The following is an 11,025-nucleotide window of genomic DNA, read 5'->3' on the forward strand; positions in this document are numbered from 1 at the left end:
TCCTCTGCTCATTCACTCGTGTTTTTCCCAGAGGTGAAGAGAGGCAGAGAAATAAATCAATAGGTAGTTCTGCCTAGGAAGTCATGCTTGACTTGAAACAGATATATTTTCATCACAATTTGGGGGGAAAGTGAGTTGTAACTCTTTTTCTTGCAGCAGAAGTTGATCTCAACCATTTAACAGCATTTTTCAGCACTTGGCTGTGGAAGTGCTAAATGTACAAATAAAGGAGTATCGTGGGCTTTCATGACATGTCTATCCATCTTCCCTGTATTTTCACATTTGTGTCCAGCTTCTAAGCTAGGGTAAATAACAGAGCAGAGTGATAAATAACACTCAGGCACCGAACTCTTGGGAAGAAAAGCTGCCAGTGGACACTGAACATTTCTTAGGGACAAAATGCGTAGACTTCCCTTTAGGAACCCTCACTTGGGATCGAGCTGGGCATTAAGTTGTGCTGTCTTAGAAGAAGAATTTGGGACGTTCATCCTCAAACCAGCCCACATTTTATTCACTGCATTTATAGTGTTTTTTAACAAAACTTAGCATACTTTCAGCATTGACCTTCAGTGGCGTTTTCAAAGAATACTTGGACTGATGCAAGGCTAAATAATCTTTAATAATCTTTACTTTTGTTTTTTGGTCAAAAAAGCTCAATACTTTTTGGTTACAAGCATGACTTCTTCTGAGTGACGTCAAACTTAATGTGCTAAAAGCTGCTTTTAAGCCAAAAAGAAGATATCTTGTTCAAAACTGAAGGTGAGTTCCTGGCCATTTGATTCTCAGTTCTTCTCTTTCAAAAATCTCCCTCTTCACACACACCTTTTATCCCCATCACTCCCACCCCTCCCAAAGATATTTGTTCTCCTTAGGAACAAAAACGTGGCCACTTTTTGTAAGACCACACAAGATCTTCATCCTACAGCTTCCCATCTCACCTGCAGGGCTGTGTGCTCAAAAGAAAGGGATGCATTTGACATCCTTGAGCATTGTAGCCAAGGTTGTGATCTTCTATGAAGGGAGGAGAACTCAAGACACTCTCTGGTCCTAAATGAATGAGACGCATTCAAAAAGCCACAAAACCTTGCAGAGGAGTGTCTCTGTTGTATGATGGATGTGAGTATGTTGAACTACACTCTATTCACTGGTTTGGGGTCTAAGACAGTGCAGAAGACATCCTATCATAGGCATGAAGCTCAGGGGATGCACTGGGATCAGTTAGGGTGGTACACAGGTGCTTTGTAGGGTGAGGGAGGAAATCCCAGCCCCTCAATGGGAGTAGGAAAACAGACTTAATTTACTGACTGGTAAGGGGAAAAATGATAATGGAAAGCTGGCTACAGCTGGGAAGTGCTTGAGTGTCCACTTGGGGGTGACAAAGTATTTCAGCTGTGTCTTCTGGGAGCTGGAATTGTCTTTTCTCTCCAGGGCCTCGTGCATGTCTGTTACCTTCTCTTTGGCTGGTTCTCAAGACCGCAGCTGGTAAAATGGATCTGTTAGGAAACATGGACTAAAATTCCCCCTCGACCTGCAGGAAAATGGGAGTCACCAGCTGCAGTGTAACCCCCAGGTCCCATTGCTACCAGTAGGCATAAGCAAAATGAAAGACTTTTGGGGAAATAAGGCAAGAGTTCACTGTAGCAGGGGTATAACCCATTCCTCATATGGGGGCTAACGTCATCTAGATCCCCAGTGATCAGACTGGAATGAGCTTTGGTGACGCACATAGTATGCCATCTTTCAGAAGCTGATATCCTTATCCATTGTGATGACTCTTTATGGAAGTCCCAGCCCCATTATAGCAACACAGAGAATGATTTGCCAAGCCAAGCCTGAGCCTGTCATGCTGGCTAAACTCATCCCTGTGCCATGATTCATAAGAGAGGCATTTCTCTGAAACACAGAAAATGTGCTTTGAAACTTGAGACACAGCACTTTATAAAATTCTTTCTCATGTGAAAGATTCACCATGGCCTCTTTCCCCCACAACTCCTTTGGTCCTCACCTCGCATCCAGCAGAGCTTGTGAAGTCATCAACTTGGATGGAAGTGTGCTGCCTTCCGGATCTTTTTGCATTATTGGGGTGCAGAAGAGTTTCCTAGACCTTACATTGTGCTTTGTTGCAAAACCTGAATTCAGTAGATGCAAAATCACTGCAAAGTACTCCTTTTATTATTGCCTTTATATCAACTTCCATGACCCTGCAGCTCTGCCCTATTTTTGTGCTTTTCAGGCTGTTCCCTGGTGGCTGCTGAGCCTTCATAGATCTCTGACCTCTGCAGTCCACTATAGGCACGTGTAAGGTTTGCTGAAGCACAGCCACAGGGCTTCTCCGGCAGAGACAACACATAAATAAGGAACAGAAATTCAAGCAAGGATAAGAAGCTGCTGCAAACAGTTGGGCATAGGGCATAGCAGGGTCCAATCATAACCCACCTGTACACAGTCAGACTCTACTCAGTTAGATGGACAGAAATAAAACTGTCTGATGCACAGAACTAACCTGCGAAGGCTGCAGACCTTTGAGGTACCCTTGCAGTATTACCATTTCAGACAAAGGAACATCCTTGCCTTCCAGGAGTGGTCATTTCACAGGTCATGCAGACAGATTTGTGGCATGCACGTACTATTTCAGCACTATGTGACTATTGCCAACCGTGGTGTGAAGAGGTACAACTCTAGCAGCAACTTCTAGACTTTTTAGAAGTAACCCACGTTAGGGTAGTTTTTGGCAAAGCGATTTGAGGAATCATTCACACACACAATATTTACTTATCCCAGAAAGCAAAAGTTTGCTTTACGTGATTTTTGGTTCCTCTCTCCTTTGGCCCAGAAATAGCAGTTTCTGAATGGTGGGGCCTGATGCTTATCAGCCCAGCCCAGGGCTCGTTCATATATGCTTACAACAGCTGCATCTCAAGGCTACAGGAGAGATAAATGAGAGCTGCCTCCTTAAGCCAGAAGAGGGCAGGTGAGGCCTCCCCAGAAAGTTGCCCCAGTTTAGGCTGAGTAAGAGCTGACCTTCAGGCTTATGTACAGAAATGCTATTGTGTAAGATTTGGATAAGCTGTGTCTCTCTTTTGCTGGTAGCATTGGGATTGTGTAGTTTGGCAGAGTAAGTCTTTGCTGCAGAATTTGCAGCCACAAAGCTGAGATTTCCAGCCCTCCCATTAGCCTGAGGGCAATAAAATATGTCCCTTCCAACCCAAACCATTCTATGTTTCTATGATTAATAACCCACTATTGACAGCCTCCTCATTCATTCACTCAAGAAGACAGTCTGTGAGCTCTTCTTGCTGAAATCAGTCTGCAAGGAGGCTGTCTTCCCTTTCTGTTTCCTGCAGTCATTTTCTTCAGCTTCCCTCCCTTAGATGTATCACACCATGGCAGATCACAGACCAGTGGAGAGCTGAGAACTGCTGACAGATGTCCTGTTGGTGCCAGGCACACTTGTGTCTTCTGCAGAGTCCACGAGATTGTGGTCTTCAACCATGAAGATGCTCTGCTGGGCAGGAGTCTTGCTGGCAGCTTGCTTAGGGGCCCAGCGCTTGCAGCCAGGGGAGATGACACTGAGGAATGCCATCCTGAAGCGCTGGGACAGCAGGTTGTAGATGATGGGGTTCACAGCAGAGCTCAGGTAGAAGAAAACACCTAGAGGGAAAGGAGATAGAGACACCATTTGTGGGTGGAATTAAGCAAGAGGACAAAGTGGCAGATATTGTTAGAGCTCTCTATCTCCAGCTGTTCAAGAACCAGCTCTCTTGAGCGGTCCTGAACCTGCCTGCAGCACAGCCCTCATCCCCACAGTGGGATCTGCACAGCTGGTGCCCCATCACAGCTGCCATGAGATAACTTCCAGACAAGAGGAGCTGATTTCTCGCAGAACCCCCAGGACGACTGTATGAGATTGAATCTGTCTGAGCTGCATAATGGCCACATTCAGCGTTTTCCCATGGCATGCTGAAAATAAGCATCCTCCTCGAAAAAACTCTCATTTTATGGTTTGTTGGGCTATAAATGTTCAGCTGTATCACTCAGCTCTGGGCAGGAGGTAAGTCTGCTGTCCTGTCATTTGGTAGCGTTTCCTGCAGGACGATGCCTGCTGCTGTGTATTCATTAGAAGCAGCTGAATGACAAAAACATTTATTTCTGAATGTTTCCAAGATGGAAAAAACAGCTGGTAATGATGCATAATGCCCTTTTTTTCTTTTTTATCATTCTTTTTTCTTTTATGTTTTTTTTTGCAAATATTCAGACAACTGTACTGGACAGCATCCTGAATGCTGCAGAACCTTGCCAGTTGTTTTTGTTTAAGGCACAGATCTCATCACTGTCTACCAAATCCAAGAAGCTTTTTCATGCATACCTCATGTCACGTAACAATAAATGACTATACTCTTCAAGTAAAACACTTACAAATACTGTGTTATGGGTTGTTTTTTCTGCCAGCACCTCTGCAAATGGAAGAAGAAAGCTTTACCTGATACGACGTGAATTAAATTGAATATATTAGCCAGAGGCTCAGTCCATTCCACAACAAAGCTGAAGAAGAGGCGGTCTATATGGAATGGAGCCCAGCAGACAGCAAAAACCATCACAAGGACAACTGCCACAAAGAAAGAGGAGAAGAAAAGTAAGTTGGTTATGTAAGGACATGGCTCAATTGCCAGAATAGAGCAAAGCTGGTTGAGAAAGTTGGATTCAGAATGAATGAGAACATGTTCTCCATGCAGAACTTGGCCTCTGCCAACTCCATTAAGGATTCTTGCAAACCTGTATCAGGTGGGTACTGTGAATATCTGTGGGCACGGTTGGGGGCACAGAAAAATAAGCTGGTTTTGCAGTGGAAGTCCAGAAGGTGACTTAAGCTGCCTAAAAGAATAATGGAGCATGAAATATTGAAGCTGATTAATGTTTCCTGCACAAACGTCATCTTGGTAGCAAGGTGAACTTTGCCTTAAATATAGTCCTTAATTATGAAGTATTGAAAGTGCTTCAGGGTAACTGGAACGCCAGTTGTAGAGTGCTGGCCAGTGTGCAAATTCACCTTTTCCTTGGGAAGGTCTAAGTGTTTATTTTCACTTCAAGAAAGAAGAGAATTTGCTGATGAGTCTTTTGATCATTAACTATAATGCACCAGTCTCGCATCTTATGCCTATTGTTTGGTAGCTTTTATTACAGGATCTGGTCACTGAATATTCCACTAAGACTCCAGAATGTTTTTTAAGTATACATTCCTCAGCTGTCTAAAGTAAACATTCACACTTTTGCCCATGGTAAACAGAGGACTGAAAGACCCACTACTTACACAACATCTTGGTGACTGATTTTCTGGATGGCCTCTGAACATTCACGGACATTTCCTCTGCTTCCAAAGATCTGTCTCCTTTCAGCTGGCAAAGGGAGGGAGGGAGAAGAAAGATTAGATAGGAGGTGGCAGCCCCACAATGCGCATTGCTTTTGATGTTTTGCAGCTGTAGTTTGAGTTTAAGAGGGCAAAATTTGAGACAACTTGGGGTTCCTTAAAACAAATTAGCATTGAAGTTTCAGTTTTAGTCTACACTGAAGGTTGAAGCCTCAGGTTTCAAACAATGTACAAACTTTGTATATCTGAGAATGCATATTGACAGCAAATTGGTATTGCAGTTCCCCCCTCCTTTCTCTCAGTGAGTCAATATTTGGTTCGCAGTCTGTTCAATTTCAGCACTATTTTCTCTCCCAGTAAAATATTCTTTGTTTGTTTTCCTAAAAGAGTTCCCCACAATTAAGCACAAAGCAATGATCCAAAAAAATGCCCAGAGAGGTCTTAGTGAAACACAGCTGTAATCACTGGGAAAAAATGGTGTACGATTCGAAGGAGTTCGTTTCATGCCCTGAGTGTTTGGACTAATTGATATTCCATACAGCTGATGAAAAAGATCCATATATACTCTATATCAGGCAGCCAGTGCATGTGATCAGCACAGATCCAACCACCCACTGCTCAATTACAAGGATTTGTACTTTTGCTTTGTTTTCTTTGGTTTTGTTTGGTTGCTTTTGTTTATTTATTTATTTTTAAAATGAGTTTCTAAAAAAAAAAAAAAAGAAGATACAAAGAACAGCAATTTATCCCCTCCCAAATGCTTCTCCTCCCATATGTTTATGGTGAGATCACTGACGCTTTGGAGATGAAAAGGCAATGGCTAGATAATCAGGATGAAAACACGTTTTTGCCTTGATTATAAAAGGAATCATCTATGCAGACTGCATAATTGCACCCAGCTTCTTGCAGAGAGGGCTGCTGATTATACTACATCTTCAGAGCAATGCTTTTATACAGAGAGAAACTGGAAACAGAACTTTAAATCACATGGGAAAAAATATCAGGAATGAGGGACCACATAAATATCAGTCTGGGCTTGAAAACACATGAGTTTTGCTATCTTCCTATCCATTTTGCACAGTGATTTTGTTTCCTGGTATATGATTGACAGTATTTATCTCTTATGTTGTTGTAACTGCAATCAAAGAGACCTTCTGCCAATACTTTATTTATTAGTAAAGCCAATAAAAAAGAAACACATGCAAATTGAATTACATTCAATTACAGTTTCCCATGTTTTACATTATTCCCTTTTGTCATGTTAAGTCCTATCTGCTGTTGCTTAAGAATAGGATCAGCTGATTTGTGACACATCTGGTGATAAAAGTCTGTTTGGATTGATTAAAATCTCTAGCTTCCCTTCAGTAGTTTTCAGCCTCAGCAGTAATTTATCCCAGGAATATTCCAAAGCCTGGTAGAATACAGTGCTCTGATGCTGTAATAAAGAAGAGGCACACATATCTTTATTTTTCACCCTCCTCCTGTCATTTTGATGATTCTTCAAGGCTCCTCTTTAGCCTCCAGTGGTAATACATGGTGGTGGAACTGGTAAGAACAGCCCAGCAGTTGCGATTTAGTAGAACAATGAGTCATGAGAAAGGAAAAAAGAAACGAGTCCATGGCAAAGCCTGAGTTCATGCCAAAGGTATAACAGAAGTACTACCAAGGTGGTGGTTACTTTTACATCACCTGGATGTGGATGTGTGAGGCCATATAGAGTTGCCTGGAGATGAATGTTACCTAGTCATTACAAGAGACTTAAAAGCATCTGGAGCAAAAAGCTGGAAATTGGATTTCCAATTTGACATCTTTATTAGCTACAGCACTTTATGTTGGAAGACACCAGGCAGAGTGAAATTAGGGCCTCACTTATCCCCAGGCAAACATGATGAGGCCATTCAGCAAAAGCAGGACAACGTTTTTCTGTAAGTTTCCTGCAAGTTACTGACACAAACAGTGATCAAATGTTCACTCCAGATGAACAAAAATGTGGTGTTTAGAAGGTACATTCCTTCTAGTAGAGCATACAGTCCTGCCAACCAGAGTGATTTGTCGGTGCTGTTGGGACCCAGCTGCTGAACTGCCATTGCTGCCCTATGTGTTCTTAGCTCACCTCATTGCAAAGGGAAATGTGATAGAACAAGCTGCATGTGAAAGGGAACAGTCCCGCTCCAGAACTGTACTCTAGTCCAGAAATCACCCAAAGGTAGCCAACATCAACATGTGGTTCTGGTTTGAACTGCAGGGTGTTTGAGGGACAGAACAGGTCTTGATGAGAAAATCAAGACAAGCTCCACAGTAGCAAGAATAAGTTGCCTCGACTCAAAGACAGTTAAAATGTGCCCCATGTGACCAGTAGAGAAAAGTTGGACTCCTAGAATAATTTTGCCTAAGTGCGGTCAGTCTGGTCACATCTGGTTATCTGTTTCCCCTTTGTAGATGCCTGAGGTAGGTGAGCAAACAGGTCTCTGGACTCTTTGCACTCTTCATTGAATGTCAAAAATCCTCATTACCTCAAGTACTAGAACTTGACTTTTATGTTGTAGTGTTAAACCAGAAAGTTGTAAAATTAAACCCATGTTGATCATGAGGTGGTGGTGATGAAGTAATCAACCTGAAGTCTCAGCTGGTCATGTGAGAAGGACAGATAAACATATATATTTATGTTTAAAAGTAATGAAACTAAGAATTAAGTCAATGACCACATGACAGGGTACCCTTTCACAACTGCCTGATGTGTCACACGTGCTTCCTTCTCTGTTTTGTCCTGAGGCACAAACTCTGGAGCTCTGTCAAAGCTTGAAGGAGAAACTATATGAAAAAGATGCTCTTCCACAAAGTCAGCTAGAAGTGATGCCTCTGCCTGCTGAAATGGAGATGTTTGCTGAATTGCAGATGTTGTTCGGGTTAACTCTGAGCTTTTCCACTGCTATCTGTGAGCAATGCATGGCACTCAGGAGATTCTGCAGTGTTGCTGAAGCTTCAAGGTTTTCATCAGCTGTGAGTAGTGAAAAAAAGTCTTCTCTTGGAAATTAGACATACACACCATTTCCCTATCATTTCTGTCGAACATAAAAATGAGACCTTTGCCCAGCACAGCTTGGAATGCAATGCAGACAAACCAGGGGCACGTGTTGTTAAAATTTGGAAGTAACAATTGGATAAGGCATATACAATAAATATTGCAGCCCTTAGGAAAGAGAGCTTGAACAAGTCTATCAATAAACAGATATCCCTGGGGAGCAAGCCCTTGTTTGGCACCTGGCTTCTCTTCTAGGATGAGGATTAGGAACTGTGAAACTATTCAAAGATTCCACAGCAACCACTGAACTGCAGTTGCTTCAAAGATCTTCTGAGTGTGCAGACTGCTGGTAGATAATCCCTTTAGCTTTTCCAGGGTAGGGAAAAATTTCTTTTCTCTAGTTCCAGAGAGCAGTAAATACCAGCCATAACAATAAAAAGATGTATGAGCTGGCACAGATTTTGTTGATTTTCTTGCACGTTGTTTGGTAAGTTAATCAGTCTTTACAAGCGTGTTGCATCCCTTTCTTTCTCTGTGATCAAACACAGCATTTTAAACTCTAAATTATATCCAGTGCAGTGAGATAGGATTCATATTTCTGAAATGTATGTAACATAAGAGAAGAAAAAACCCACAGATTCTTTATGATTAGTAACACTGGGCTGTACAGGTTAATAATGCTGTGATGCTGACTGTTTTCTCCTTCTATTTAAATAATGGCAATTGGCAAAACTAGTCTCATTTTCTGAAGAGATCCCAAATGTGAGCTCTAAGGTAGCCTTAATCAGTGGTGAAATTGTACTACAGTTATCCAAAGAGAAGACTGCTGAAATTGCTAGCTGCAGCAGCAAGGGAGCATTTCAGTTTGTGACAGCTTTGTGAGTTTTAACAACTGAATATTAACATCCCCTCCAGGGAAGGAAAAAAATAAAGAGGTGTAATGGAAATTCCACAGTTACAAGAAGAGAGAAAACAAATCATACACAGGATTCTATCACCAGCCCACTCCTTTTCATTCTTTTCACATTTTCCTTCTGTTTTATTTCCTTCTAGTCCCTATCACAGAGGTGTAAATCTCTGAGAGGTTGGAATCATCAGTCTACACAATGGGATGTTTAAATGACATTCAAATGTGAGAAGCAATAGGTTCTCTTTTAAAAAAGGTTGGGGTGTATTATTTCAAAGCATTGCTGTATTCTTTTGAGCACAGGATTACAGCAAAGAAGGGGTGTTTCCAGGGGGGGCTTCAAACAGATAATATTTATAAATATATATATTTTTGGCAAGACGGATGGGCAAGAAAATGTTGAAGTCACAGACACAAACACACAAGAATGAGTTACAGAAACACTGAGCACTTGAGCAGGACTTACTCTTAGCCCCATCAGATAGTACAGCACACTTATGACCCCCATAGGCAGCACATAGAAGAGGAAGGAAGTAATCTGGACAATCCAGTTGTAGATCCACATGGGCGCGACCACAGTGCAGGTGGCAGAGCCAGGGACCATGGTGCCATTGGGGAAATACTGCAGCATGATACCATGGGTGCCCGTGTTGGGGAGGGCAAATAGGACGGAGAGGACCCAAAGCACCACGATGGTCCTCAGGGCACGCTTGCGAGTGCTTTCCAGCTTGGCACGGAAGGGATGGAGGATGGCAAAGTATCTCTCCACGCTGACTGTGGTCACGCTGAGGATGGAGGCAAAGCACACCGTCTCAAAGAGAGCTGTCTTGAAATAGCAGCCAATGGGACCAAACAAGAAGGGGTAGTTGCTCCACATCTCGTAGACTTCCAGTGGCATCCCAAAAAGTAGTACAAGCAGGTCTGACACGGCGAGGCTGAAGAGGTAATAGTTGGTTGGGGTCTTCATGTTCCGGTGCTTAAGGATCACCAGGCAAACTAGGAAGTTACCAATCACGCCAACAACAAAGATCACAGAGTACACCAGAGCCATGGGCAAGAACAGATGGCTGCGTTTGGGCCCACATAGGAAGGCTAAATAATCCTCAGTGCTGTTTAAGTACCTCCTGAAATGTTCCTGCAGAACAAGGTGGTTAAACCAGGAGGAATTGCCGATCCAGGCCATTACTGGATCTGCTGAAATGTCCCACAGCTGAAATCCAGCCTTCTGTAAGTCCCTCTGTGCTAGTTCACTCGCTTTTTGCAGGGAGATAGAGAGAGGAGTTGCCTTGCCAGACCTAGATGCACAAAGCCACGGAGAGAAGAGTGTTTGCCTGGCTTCGGTTGAGGGTTTGCTGTTGTAACAGCTGCTCCCCTGTGAGGAGTCCCTAAGCCAGAAAGCCCCTCCTTTCACACATATTCATTGGCTCACTAAGTGCATTAGATTATAGAGTAAGAAAAGAGGTTCTGGCTACTTGTATTAGCTCCTGTAGCAGATACATTTACAGAATGAGAGATGTGGGATTCAGAGAGATGGGAATGTGAAATATAGGGTGAGAAACTTGTCGTGTTGCTTGTGTTTGTCAGGTGGTGGGGAACCAGACACAAAAAAAATTGTGTTCCTGCTCTCCACCAGCAAAGAAAGAAAATCCAGCATGATTTTATCTTTCATATCTCTGCTGATTTTTATTCACTGTTTGCTGCAGCAGTAAGTACTTGGAAATAGAGTGTGAT

The 11,025-nt window shown here is 42.7% G+C and overlaps 1 protein-coding gene across 1 annotated transcript; it reads right to left on the reverse strand.

The window, feature by feature from the left end:
* Window positions 1-600: 600 nt before the first annotated feature.
* Window positions 601-10,597, reverse strand: NMUR2 (neuromedin U receptor 2). Its single transcript, XM_015875607.3, has 4 exons — window positions 9,761-10,597; window positions 5,309-5,393; window positions 4,481-4,606; window positions 601-3,651 (listed from the first exon to the last, which is right to left on the reverse strand). The coding sequence occupies exons 1-4, from the start codon at window positions 10,475-10,477 to the stop codon at window positions 3,392-3,394; spliced, it is 1,188 nt and encodes a 395-aa protein (XP_015731093.2). The 5' UTR covers window positions 10,478-10,597; the 3' UTR covers window positions 601-3,391.
* Between the last annotated feature and the right edge of the window lie 428 nt (window positions 10,598-11,025).

This window comes from Coturnix japonica, chromosome 18, assembly GCF_054131305.1.
Source record: "Coturnix japonica strain WE chromosome 18, WE-NBRP24, whole genome shotgun sequence".
Lineage (NCBI taxonomy): Eukaryota > Metazoa > Chordata > Aves > Galliformes > Phasianidae > Coturnix > Coturnix japonica.

Excerpts from the sequence above, each read along its gene's own strand:
- NMUR2 (XM_015875607.3), bottom strand. The coding sequence starts at position 10,477 with ATGGCCTGGATCGGCAATTCCTCCTGGTTTAACCACCTTGTTCTGCAG. Across the intron at positions 5,394-9,760 it reads ACTATCTGATGGGGCTAAGA|CTGAAAGGAGACAGATCTTT; the intron begins GTAAGTCCTGCT and ends TCCCTTTGCCAG. Across the intron at positions 3,652-4,480 it reads TTTAATTCACGTCGTATCAG|GTGTTTTCTTCTACCTGAGC; the intron begins GTAAAGCTTTCT and ends CTTTCCCTCTAG.